Source organism: Capricornis sumatraensis, chromosome 3 (genome assembly GCF_032405125.1).
Source record: "Capricornis sumatraensis isolate serow.1 chromosome 3, serow.2, whole genome shotgun sequence".
Classification (NCBI taxonomy): Eukaryota; Metazoa; Chordata; class Mammalia; order Artiodactyla; family Bovidae; genus Capricornis; species Capricornis sumatraensis.
This window is the reverse complement of record NC_091071.1, coordinates 112,087,768-112,101,650: the sequence shown is the minus strand read 5'-3', so window position 1 is coordinate 112,101,650 and position 13,883 is coordinate 112,087,768. Positions and strand designations below refer to the sequence as shown.

The 13,883-nt window shown below is 33.1% G+C and overlaps 1 protein-coding gene across 1 annotated transcript in view; it reads right to left on the bottom strand.

Annotated features, from left to right (window-relative positions):
- Positions 1 to 13,883, bottom strand: part of DPP10 (dipeptidyl peptidase like 10) — a 755,039-nt gene that overhangs the window by 37,429 nt on the left and 703,727 nt on the right. The window contains exons 18-19 of the mRNA XM_068969380.1: positions 3,036 to 3,134; positions 2,859 to 2,928 (exon numbers count right to left, since the gene is read on the bottom strand). Coding sequence (XP_068825481.1) covers positions 2,859 to 2,928; positions 3,036 to 3,134 — 169 coding nt within the window. The remainder of the gene's footprint in view (positions 1 to 2,858; positions 2,929 to 3,035; positions 3,135 to 13,883) is intronic.

Here is a 13,883-nt window from a genome sequence, read left to right as displayed (position 1 = left end):
GGTTCTTTTCCCTGAGAAGCCTTATTTCTCAGTGAATAAAAACAATAATTTCTTTTCCCAAAAGGAGGTATAATGAAACAGAAGATGAGGGTGAGAATTTTTTTTCCATTTTGTTCTCATTTTAGTGCCTGAGATATTTTCCCCAATAAATCACACATATACTTCAAATAAGAACTGAATATTCAGCCACAGAAAGGAATGAAATAATGCCATTTGTAGCAGCATGAATGCAAATAGAGATTATCACACTAAATGAAGTAAGCCAGAGAAAGACAAATGTCATATGATATCCCTTATACGTGGAATCTTAAAAAAAAATGATACAAATGATTTTATTTACAAAAGAGAAATAGCCTCACAGAAAACAAATTTATAGTTACCAAAGAGGAAAGGGTTGGGAAGAAGCATAGATTAAGAGTTTAGGATTAACATATACACACTACTGTATATAAAATAGATAAGCAACAAGGAACATAGGGAACTATAGTAAATATCTTCTAATAATCCCTAATGGAAAAGAACCTGAAAAAGAACATACATAAAGTTTTACTGTACACATGAAATGTAAATCAACTATACTTCAATAAAAAAAAGAGAAAATTAAAAAGAACTAAATGAAAGAGAAGTTACAGAAGAAGGAGTTAACATAAGAGCAAATAACAACTTCTTCAGGAAGATGCCAAGAACTTTCAGGGCCTCCAGCCATAAATGACAAAGTAGAAAGTTAGGTTATGGTATTAGAGTTAGGAATAAATAATAGAGGAAGTAAAACCATTAACTATTGCATTTTCTGTATTATCTGACTTATTAAAATGAAATGATAAATTGTTTATATGTATCAAAATATCTAAATGCAATCTGCATAAAAATAATGAATTATAATCACAATAGTTATAAAAGTCATCTGTACTAAACACTTTATATGTTATTTCATTTAATCTAAAAAGCAGCCTTAAAACATAAGATAAACTATAACTCTCATTTTATATTTGGATAAACTGAGCCTTAAATAAGGTTAAGCAACTTTTTCAAGGATACACTGTTAATGAATGACAAAACTGGAATTTGAACTCAGACAGTTTGATTACACAGACTTATTGTCCACATTCAGGAGTCATAACAAGTAAGGTTATTTTCATTTCTACTCTTTTTTAAGTGCTGTCAAAGCAGTGTTAGCTGGGTTCTCAATAAGGAAAATAACTATTAATAATTACACTCAGGAAAACAATTCTACAGAGGCCTCTGTGCCCAATACTACGTAGTCACAATGTGCTCTCACAGAAAGTATGGATGACTTCAATTCCATAGTCAATTCCAGATTGGAAAAACCTGAGTCAGGTTTTTCTAAGCATGGGAAGGGCTTCCTGCTGGTCTTAAATCCAAGAAGGAAAACTGATAAGAATGATTCAAACTTAACTGATTGTTTTGGCAGTGGAAATAAATGCTTCCTCAATGTTGCAAAAGAGCTAATAAAAAGTAAAAAGCTTAGATGTGAAAACACGGATGTACCTTTATGCTAACTAAAATAACTGATCACAGAAGGGGGCAAATATTGCATGATTCCACTTGAGTGAGGCATCTAAAATAGATTCATAGAAGCTGAGAGCAGGATGGGGATAGAGGGAAGGGAGGAATGGGGAGTAGCTGTTTAATGAGCACTGAGTTTCAATCATGCAAAAGGAATAGTTCTAGAGATCTGTTGTACAACGTTGTGCCTATAGTCAACAACACTGTACTATATACCTAACATTTTGCTCAGGGAATAGATCTCACTTTAAGTGCTCTCACCACATTTTTTTAAAAATGACTTTTAAAATTTAGCATAACTTTGATATGATAAATATATCACAAAGAAAAAAAAAGTATAGACCACTATCATTTATTAAGAAAAAAAAAAAAACATTTGAATCAGTTCTATTGAGGTGGATGAAGTGGAAGTGAAGTGAAGTCGCTCAGTAGTGTCTGACTCTTTGTGACTCCATGGGCTGTAGCCTATCAGGTTCCTCCGTCCATGGGATTTTCCAGGCAAGAGTGCTGGAGTGGATTGCCATTACCTTCTCCAGGGGATCTTCCCGACCCAGGAATCAAACCCGAGTCTCCCGCATTGCAGGCAAACACTTTACTGTCTGAGCCAAGGTGAAGCCTATTATACAGAGTGAAGTAAGCCAGAAAGAAAAAACACCAATACAGTATATTAACACATATATATGGAATTTAGAAAGATGATAATGATAACCCTGTATGAGAGACAGCAAAAGAGATGCAGATGTATAGAACAGTCTTTTGGACTCTGTGGGAGAGGGTGGGATGATATGGGACAATGACACTGAAACATGTATATTATCATATGTGAAATGAATCGTGAGTCCAGGTTCGATGCATCATACAGGGTGCTTGGGGCTGGTGCACTGGGATGACCCAGAGGGATGGGATGGGGAGGGCGGAGGGAGGGAGGTTCAGGAGGGGGAACACATGTACAAATGTGGCAGATTCATGTCAATGTATGGCAAAACCAATACAATATTGTAAAGTAAAAAAAAAAAAAAAAACAAAGGGAAGATAGAGCTTAAGTAATTGCTAATCAGACATCCATAAACTAAATGTATGAGTCATTATTTCCAGGAGTAACACTGAGTTCAGTCTGGGATGTAAGAAGCAAAAACAATTATACACACTTCCATATTATTTAGTGGTGGTGTCCTTGAGGAACTCACACAACTGACAGCTGTCCTGCTTAACTACACACATGGGATTTCTTCTGTAGGTTTTTAATCAGAATATTGGCATGTGGGACATAAAAGAAAAAAAATACTAAACTTTTTAGATTCCTTTATTCCAAAAACAAATAAAATACTTACATTATTAACAGAAGAGCATACTGGTTTCGGTCCGTAAAATCTTTTGGAAAGGACAACTGTAAAGGAAGTTCTTTTAAAGAAAGAGCAAAATATTAAAGATGGAGAGTCATTTACATGTAAAACTATAAGGTACAGAGAAAGTTGTTCTTGAATGATGAAGCATGCACAAAACTTTACCATAGTCGTCAATATGAAGCATTTTAATTTCTGACTTTACTATCTTCTTTTTCAGGATAGCTTCCTTCAGCATAGAATTGTTTTCCAAAATAAAATATTCTATAAATCAGAAACGGTAGTGCAAATAATTAGATTAAGAATCAGTGCAACACAAATAATTATCCAGCATTACCATTTGATAGGCACCGTGCTAGGCACTAATTGTGAAAATATTAGTCACTCATTTGTGTTTGACTTTTTGGGAACCCATGAACTATAGCCCACCAGACTCCTCTATCCATGAAATTCTGTAAGCAAGAATACTGGAGTGGGTTGCCATTCCCTTCTTAAGAGGATCATCCCAAACCAGGGACTGAACCCAAGTCTTCTGCATTGGAGGCAGATTTCTTACCATCTGAGCCATCAGGGAAGCCCTAGGCATCCATTAACCTCTCATAAATTCTCTTGGATTACTGTAATAGTTTCTAACTGGGCCTCCTTATTTTAGTGAAATTGTCTCCAGTGGCCCTATACTTGGGATGTGTTTACATTTTCAAATTGTAAATCTGATCATTCCATTGTTCTGCTTAAAAATATATTGTAAATAACACAGAACTATCTAGCATTAACTTAAATTCACTGTGACTGAATTTGAATACAAAGTTACTAAGCATGCAAAAATTAGGAAAACATCACCCTCGATGTGTACAAATTTCATTCAATAGAAAGAACCCAGAAATGCCACAGATGCGTATAATAGATAGACAATGACATTAAAGCATATTTTAATTAAATTCTGTGTGTTCAGTTAAGTTAAAAAAAAAAAAACTGAGGATATTAGGGAGAAGTATGAAAAAAAAAAGTTTAAAAAGAAAGAAGTTAAAATTCTAAAACTAAAAAGGTGAAAAATTTGAGGCACATAAAAATTATAAAATCTAAAACTTAAAAATACTGGATGGGATTAATAGGATATTAGATACTGCTGAAGAAAAGATTAATTAACTATATTTGACAATATAGTGATAGACAATGTAAAATATAAAACACCCAAAACAGAAAAAGAGACAAAAAAATTGACAAAACATGGAGTGAAAGAAGCATCAGTAATTTGCTGGAATTTTGATTGATATGTTAAATATATTGACTTATTGGGGATATTTTATATGCAAAAATGGTGAACTCTTTAACCCATAAATAACTATATGTGTATATATACATATTTGAATTTTTAATTTCATTTGGAAATGTTTACTTTCATTTCAGGAGGCTGACACACATTTATTACATGTATTATAGGATTGTATATAGTTCTTGACATTATTTTAAATGGTTATTTTGATCTATTTTTACATTTTGCATTGCCTTATAGTATATAAAATAAGTGACATTTGTATATTAACCTATACTCATAATAATCATGATAAATCCCATTATTTCTAAAATTATTATGAGTATATGTGGATTCCATATTTTTAATTTGATTTCTGTTTTGTTTACAAGTATATCTTCTGAAAATAAAGGCAAGTTTTTCACCTATATTTCTTTTTCTTGCCTTATTTCATTAAGTCTTCTAATACAATGCTACAATGAGGTAGTGATAGCAAATACTCTTTACTTTTACCCAGTCTTGGGAGAAATGCATTGTCTTCAACATCAAGTATTAATATGATATCAGTTGTAGTATTTTTGTAGATAACAATTGTTAAGTTATTTATTTCTTTTTCAGTTATTATTATTAGATTATTATTTTTTCATTATAATTTTTTTCTAAATCGTTTTAGTTGTTGACAGAATAATATAGTAAGTTGCATTAATTATTAAATGTTATAACAATCATGGATTTCTCAGGTAAACCACCATAGTCATAATATATTACCCTTTTATAAATTATTAGATTTGTGTTGCTTGTATTTAGTTAAGAAATTTTGCATCAATATTCTGAGTAAAATTTATTTTTTTTGTCCTTGTTATATCTATGCTGACTTTGGAACTTGGTCAATGCTGGTTTTACATTTTCTGAGAGTTTATGTGAGCTTGGTATTAGTTTATTAAATATTGCTCAGAATGTACCAGTGAAAATATTGGAACTGGAATTTTCTTTTTAGCAAGAGTGGTAGTGGTGGTTTAGTTGCTCAGTCATCTCCAACCCTTGCGACCCCATGGCCTGTATAGCCTGCCAGTCTTCTTCTCTGTCCATGGGATTCTCCAGGTAAGAATATTGGAGTGTTGCCATTTCCTTCTCTATGGGAAGAGTACTAACTGCGAATTAAAAATTTTGATAATGGGATATTTATATATTGTACATATTCTTCTTTGAGTGGTTAGCAATTTTTCTTTTAAGAAATTTACCCATTTTATCTAAGATGTCAAATTTACTACCATTAAAACTACTTATAACATCCCATTACTATCATCTACATCAAATGTCTATAGAAGCTGTTATTAACATCATCTATTTCATTAGTGAAAATGATAGTGCACTTTTCCTTTTATGGCTTTATCTAAAATTTTATCAATTTTACTTATTCTTTCTAAGAAATCTTTTGGTTTTTATATGTTTTTGTCTACTGTTAATCCATTTTCTATATCATTTATTTCTACTCTGACTTTATAATTTCCTTCCTTCAACTTACTTTCTATTCTTTTGCTCTTCTTTTTCTAGTTTTTTTAAGGCAGACTCTTAGAGGATTGATTTTAAAGATTTCCCTTTTTTATAAAATAAGAATTAGAGACATAAACCTGTTTGTAGTCATGATGTTTTTGTTGTTCTTTAGTTGTGTCCAACTCTGTGACTTGTATGGACTCTTGCCTGCTAGGCTCCTCTGTCCACGGTATTTTCCAGGCAAGAAAACTGGAGTGGGTGGCCACTTCCTTATCCAGGGCACTTTAAGTATCCCTAAATTTAGATTAGTTGTGTTTTCATTTTCATTTGGTTCAAATATTTTCCAATTATCTTTCTAATAAGTAAATTCTTCTTTGATCTTTGTGTTATTTAAAGATGCAAGCTTGATGACACAAGATTCTTGGTTTCTATTCTTGATTCTTTATTTTGGCTTTACTTTTGAAGGATATTTTCAAAGTTTGTTATTCTAGGTTGGTTTTGTTTTGTTTTGCTTTCCATTGGTATTCATAAGATTTTTCTGCATTCCTTTTTTCTGATAAGATGTCTGCAGTCATTCTTGGCTTTCTTACTATATATGTAATGTGTGGATGTCTTTTTAATTTTGTATCCTGGTTGAGGTTTGCTGAGAAATTTCATATTTTTCATCAGATTTGGATTTGGATGTTATTTCATCAAACATATTTTCCATTCTGAGTTTAAAATATTATAGATATGGATATTAGCTTAAGTTATTTAGGCTCTGTTCATTTCTTACATCATTTTTCTCTGTCTTGAAGTTTCTATAGATAATGTTTCAAATTCACTAATATTTTCTTCTGCAGTATTTAATTTGCTTGCAATATTTTTCTGTAAAGTTTTAATTTCATATACTTAAAATATATTCTATTTATTTTCTCACTACATTCATTTTTTCTTAATATCATTCAATATTTTTATAATTGCCCATTTATTGTCCTCATCAGGGGATTCCATAATTTTCATCATATCTGAATCTGTCTCAATTCTTTGGCTTTCTTTTTCTAGCTAGTTCTATTTATTAGCTTCTTTACATAACCAGTAATGTTTTATTGCATTCTAACCATTGTGATATTTATATTGTTGAGTTCTAAACATTGTTCTGTTCTTTAATAAATTGTTAGTCTTTGTTATAGCAGATGTTTAAGCTATGTGGAGGTCAGCTTAATTATTTAAAAGCTTTTAAAAATATTTTATTTAGTGTGAGTTTGAATGACTCTTGTTCTATGACTTATTAAGATATACTACAAAAGGCATGACTCTTTTGGGATCTTTTCTAAACATTCCAGTGTTCTGATTAGTTGGAACTTTAATATACCTCAGCACTGTGTGAGTTCTGGCTTTCCCCAAGCTCAGAGTATCTTCCTATGCATACTCAGCTAGGCATTTTCAGCCACAGATGATCCCCTACAGAGCTGTACAGATTCCTGGTGTTCTTTCTCTGTCTCCAGGGATTCTCTTCCAGTGTTATCTACCCTCCCAACATTCCAAAAGCTTCAACCCTTCAGAGTTCAATTTCTGTCTCCACTGTGTTTCTGAGGTACTCTCACACACTTATTCCATTCTTCCTCATTACACTAGATTTCAGAAAATAATTCTGGCCAGAAAACCAGGGCAACCGCCACATTGATCTCACTTGTTTCCTTTCATTCAGGAATCAGGACCCTATCATGAATACTGTCCCACGTTTGAAAAGCGTTATTTCGTGTATTTTACACAGCTTTAAAAAAAAATTATTTTAGTTTATTTTCCTTTCTTTCTTTCGGCTAAGAGGCCGTATTTACTTCCATGTACTCTGTGGCCAGGTAAGAATATTTATTTTTGATTGCCAATGGCTTATCATTGATACTCTATTGTTAAAAATACAATTTCCTTAGAATGAAACATAAGGCTTTCATGATCTGGCTCCAGCCGGCCCTGTAGCCTATATCTTTTGTTCTTATCTTAAATGTTTTGTTCCAGCCACACTGAACAACTTTTATCTTGCAAGTGTACGTGTTTCATGTGTCATGATTTTGCATTCACATTCTTTCTTCCAGAAATGCTTTCCACTGATTACCGCCCCCCCCTTTTTTCGGAAAGGTACCCACTTCTACCAGAGAAGTTATTATATTCTATTACAAGCATTACATTTTCTGGTTCTTGCTTTGGACTGAGAATTCTGTGTGAATTTCAGACACATAAAATCACATCTCCTGTAAATAAGTATCATTTTCTATAATACAAATTTGGGAAATTAGCTGATTGCAGAGATTTCTTCTATCAACTTAATATAAGAAATTTCTGATTATTAAATAACAGTATATTTTCAAGGAATCCTTCCAAACACTCAATTATAAAATTTAAAATGTGAACATTTCAACTTTATATACTTTCGTTAAGGATTCAGTACTTATAATGTTTAAGACCTGTCATAAAAATGCACTTAATAAACCTAATCATAGCAAAAAGTGTTCATTTTGGATTCAAAGGAAATTATTTGATATTTGTTAACTACATAAGCAGTAATTTTTAGAAAAATTTATAAATTTTTCCTTTATACCTTTAACTAGAGGTCATATTATTGGATAAAGATTTTTAAAGTGAAAAATAGTTTATTGTATTAAAATGACTAGTTGACTAAATGGGTTAGAGGTATTGATATGAGTGTAATATATGAATAATTTATCATGGTTCTTTTTATTACCAAAAATGAACAGGAAAAATTAAATTACATGAGATAAAAGGTAGCTGAAAATTTTACTTATAAATCAAAGGATATTTATCTGCTTATGGGAAAAAAATCAAACAATGGTCATAGAGAAATAAAATTCTATTTAAGGAAAAATATACAAAAGATAATAAAGTCATTTTCAATCCATGAACATGGTAGATGGAGAAATATACCATGTTCATGGATTGGAAGAATCAATATAGTGAAAATGAGTATACTACCCAGAGCAATTTACAAATTCAATGCAATCCCTATCAAGCTACCAGCCATATTTTTCACAGAACTAGAACAAATAATTTCAAGATTTGTATGGAAATACAAAAAACCTCGAATTGCCAAAGCAATCTTGGAAAGAAGAATGGAACTGGAGGAATCAACTTGCCTGACTTCAGGCTCTACTACAAAGCCACAGTCATCAAAACAGTATGGTATTGGCACAAAGACAGACATATAGATCAATGGAACAAAATAGAAAGCCCAGAGATAAATCCACACACATATGGACACCTTATCTTTGACAAAGGAGGCAAGAATATACAATGGAGTAAAGACAATCTCTTTAACAAGTGGTGCTGGGAAAACTGGTCAACCACTTGTAAAAGAATGAAACTAGATCACTTTCTAACACCGCACACAAAAATAAACTCAAAATGGATTAAAGATCTAAATGTAAGACCAGAAACTATAAAACTCCTAGAGGAGAACATAGGCAAAACACTCTCCGACATAAATCACAGCAGGATCCTCTATGATCCACCTCCCAGAATTCTGGAAATAAAAGCAAAAATAAACAAATGGGATCTAATTAAAATTAAAAGCTTCTGCACAACAAAGGAAACTATAAGCAAGGTGAAAAGACAGCCTTCTGAATGGGAGAAAATAATAGCAAATGAAGCAACTGACAAACAACTAATCTCAAAAATATACAAGCAACTTATGCAGCTCAATTCCAGAAAAATAAATGACCCATTCAAAAAATGGGCCAAAGAACTAAATAGACATTTCTCCAAAGAAGACATACAGATGGCTAACAAACACATGAAAAGATGCTCCACATCACTCATTATCAGAGAAATGCAAATCAAAACCACAATGAGGTACCACTTCACACCAGTCAGAATGGCTGCGATCCAAAAATCTGCAAGCAATAAATGCTGGAGAGGGTGTGGAGAAAAGGGAACCCTCCTACACTGTTGGTGGGAATGCAAACTAGTACAGCCACTATGGAGAACAGTGTGGAGATTCCTTCAAAAATTGCAAATAGAACTGCCTTATGACCCAGCAACCCCACTGCTGGGCATACACACCAAGGAAACCAGAATTGAAAGAGACACATGTACCCCAATGTTCATCGCAGCACTGTTTATAACAGCCAGGATATGGAAACAACCTAGATGTCCATCAGCAGATGAATGGATAAGAAAGCTGAGGTACATATACACAATGGAGTATTACTCAGCTGTTAAAAAGAATTCATTTGAAGCAGTTCTGATGAGATGGATGAAACTGGAGCTGATTATACAGAGTGAAGTAAGCCAGAAAGAAAAACACCAATACAGTATACTAACACATATATATGGAATTTAGAAAGATGGCAATGATGACCCTGTATGCAAGACAGGAAAAAAGACACAGCTGTGTATAACGGACTTTTGGACTCAGAGGGAAAGGGAGAGGGTGGGATGATTTGGGCGAATGGCATTCTATCATGTATACTATCATGTAAGAATTGAATCGCCAGTCCATGTCTGACGCAGGATACAGCATGCTTGGGGTTGGTGCATGGGGATGACCCACTGAGATGTTATGGGGAGGGAGGTGGGAGGGGGGTTCATGTTTGGGAACACATGTAAGAAGTAAAGATTTTAAAATTTAAAAAAAAAATTTAAAAAAAATAAAATAAAATGGTCAAAAAAAAAGATAATAAAGTCATTTTCAAAAGCAAACAATTTTTTTCATGATATATTCAGAAAACATGTTTCATACAAAGTTTTGTGAAACTTTATAAAGAGAAGACAGTATTAAGACAGGATATAATTGTGGGATTGAGGAAGAAAAGAGGATAAAGTGAGAACAGAAAATTGGAAAGAAGGAAAAGAGGGAGAGATAAGAAAGTAGAAAGGAAGCATAAGGAGGGATGAGAAGAAAGATATACAATGCAGAGAAAAGAAGAAAGGAAAGCGACTAAAAGTAAATTAAAGTTAAAGAAATAAAGCATAAATGAATAATTAAGGGGAAAAATGAAAATATAAAAGAGGAAAAGAATCATAGAAATATAAGGCAAAGGACTTTTGAAATACTAAGTAAAATGTTGCATATTTATACATTTTCCAAGTCCCTGAACATTTTAATGAAGGGTTTCTTTTTCATTTTAAAGGTAATATATGTTCGTTGTAGAAAATTAGGAAAGTACTCAAAAAAAGAGAACAAAAAAATCACCTGAAAGGCTGCCACATAAATGCAAGACTTTTTACTGCTTGCAGATGTTGTCTTCCAGAATTTTTATATACATTTTTAAGTACTTTTTTAAAGAGGCATAAATATTTGAGTTGCACAATCATTTAGAGATATAACAAACAGTTTTGAATAACTGACTTTTAAAAACATTTTTATTTTTAATCCTAGTGGGGAACTAGTAGCAACTTTATTAGAACAATTTGATGAAATTTTAATAAAGGACCATTTACAAATATAGGAAAATGGCACAGGGATCATAAGGGATAGTATCACAACCCAGGGCTCATGACAGTGGTTTAGTGTGTAGGTCATAGAGAGAGAGCAGTTACTGGGAGATGGTTGCATGAAAGACCCACAGTGACTTTCACTCAAGAGTCACAGCAGCCTGGGTGACTCCACAGGGATAATGCTGGAGAAATACAGACTCCAAAGGCACTTTTCTGCCTCTCTTCAGTCACCAATAGGATTTGTGTTAACTGAATCCAATTGGCAGTAAATAGCTGCAGAACTTAAGTCATCAAAACTAAATTCTTCTGGGTAGAGACCATGGGAGAGAAAAAACAGTTAAGAGTGGCTCTGAAAAGACTAATGAAAGATATTCAGAGCACAAATTAATACTCCATTAAAGTTTATTTACAAATCCCACCTTTCATTATTTGTGTTTTTTTTCACTATTATTAGTAGTATATCTATAATTTTCTCTATTTAGAATTATCTCCTCAGTATAAACCAATAAACAAGAAAATATAGGGTAAATAGATACAAAAGATTTAATGCTTATGGCTATTTTTTCCCAAAAGAATTACTGTAATTTATATTTCTACCAGCAAGTTATAAGAGCCTCATTAACAATGTAAATTTTTTGATATTATTAACTCATTAGGAGAAAATATTTGGTAGTGTTTTACTTTGCATTTTTGGATAACTGGTGAGTTTAAAGGTTTTTCACATTTGTTTTATAGTTTCATTTTTTTTCAATATACTTTTCATGCTTTATTCTAGTTCACTTGGTCCCCAAATGAGTTATGACTAATTCATTCGTTTAGCAAGGGCTTCCCTGGTGACTCAGATGGTAAAGAATCTGCCTGCAATACAGGAGACCTAGGTTCCATCCCTGGATTGGGAAGATCCCTTGGAGAAGGGAATGGCTACCTGCTTCAGTATTCTTGCCTGGAGAATGAACAGAGGAGCCTGGTGAGTTACAGTCCATGGGGTTGCAAAGAGTCAGACTTAACTGAGTGACTAACACTTTTCACTTAGTTTAATAAAGATTAACCTGAAGATCCATTAACCCAAAGACTTAATTACAATCAAATTTAAATTTTATATAAATAAATAGTTGTATTTCAAAAATAAAATTAAGCACCTGATCACTGTTTACAGTCCATTTATTTTCTTTATCTTGAGACTAACAGAATTTACTTATAAATGAGAAAATATGAAAGATTTGCCTTAGACAAAAGTGTGTCACAATTTGTAACAAAAGTTATTAGACAACAACATCCATTTTTAACAATAGAACACAATTAATTAAATTCAGGTTGGAAATTTTTAAAAAGTTATCATTTTGGCAGAATATGTAATGTAACACAAATAGTTGTTTATCAAGTAATTCCTATGTTGCAAATATAGCTCATCCTCATAGAAAATTCATTTGCTAATTTTTTTAAAGGAAATAGATTCTATGAGATTATACCCACAAAAGATATGTGACAGACTCACTCTATATGCTAATTTTTATATCTGTGAAATTCAATCTTCTTTCCATTTTATCAAATATACTACCCTTATTATCATTAGTGTTGCTCTCAATGTTAATATTCAACAGATTTAATATGCTTACCATAATCTTTTTAGGATTTACACTGATAAGTAGAAACCAGAAGATGTGCTAAATGATTTCCAAAATCACACAAAACTCCATTCACTATTTAGAAGTTTTGTCTTCTTCTATGAGGCTGGATGTCTCCATTTGGTGGTATTTGAAAAGTGTAAATGGTCTTCTTCTGTCCTCTAAAAATTGTATTTGTCCTTCAGCATTACATTTTTCTACTATCTCTCCTTTAAGTCAAAGCATTTAAGTAAAACTCCTACTTAAGTACTGATGCTAATGCTGAAATTCCAATACTTGGCCACCTCATGCACAGAGTTGACTCACAGGAAAAGACTCTGATGCTGGGAGGGATTGGGGGCAGGAGGAGAAGGGGATGACAGAGGATGAAATGGCTGGATGGCATCACTAACTCGATGGACAGGAGTTTGAGTGAACTCTGGGAACTGGTGATGGACGGGGAGGCCTGGCGTGCTGCGATTCATGGGGTTGCAGAGTCAGACACGACTGAATGACTAAACTAAGCTGAACTGATGTCATTGAGAGAGACAAAAACAATATAATAAACTCTACAGTGGTGATCATAAACCTTATTCTGGAGTCAGAATGTCTTATTTGATTCCCACCTGTACTATCTTATATTAGAGTGACTCTCTCCAAGTTTTTTAACTTTTTTGGGACTCAATTTCCTCATCTATAAAAGTGGGTGATACAATTAACAATATCAGGGGTGTTCTGAGGAGTAAATGTGTTAATAAATATAAGCCTCAATTACAATAGATTATGGGCTTCCCTATAATCAATAGCTCAGGTGGTAAAGAAGCCACCTGCAACACAGGAGACCCAGGTTTGATTCCTGGGTTGGGAAGATCCGTGGAGAAGGGGTAGGCTACCCATTCCAGTATTCTTGGGCTTCCCTTGTGGCATAGCTGGTAAAGAATTCGCCTGCAATGTGGGAGACCTGGGTTTGATCCCTGGGTTGGGAAGATCCCCTGGAGAAGGGAAAGGCTACCCACTCCAGTATTCTGGCCTGGAGAATTCTATGGACTGTATAGCCCACGGGGTTGCAAAGAATTGGACACGACTGAGAGACTTTCACAATAGATTATAATAGTCTATGATAAATCATTACAGCATGAGGGTATTGATTAAATAAAATTTTTAAATGAAAGAAAGAAAAGGATAGATGAAAATAAGAAAAAGAGAGTCAGGAAGTAATTTGGCTAGTCA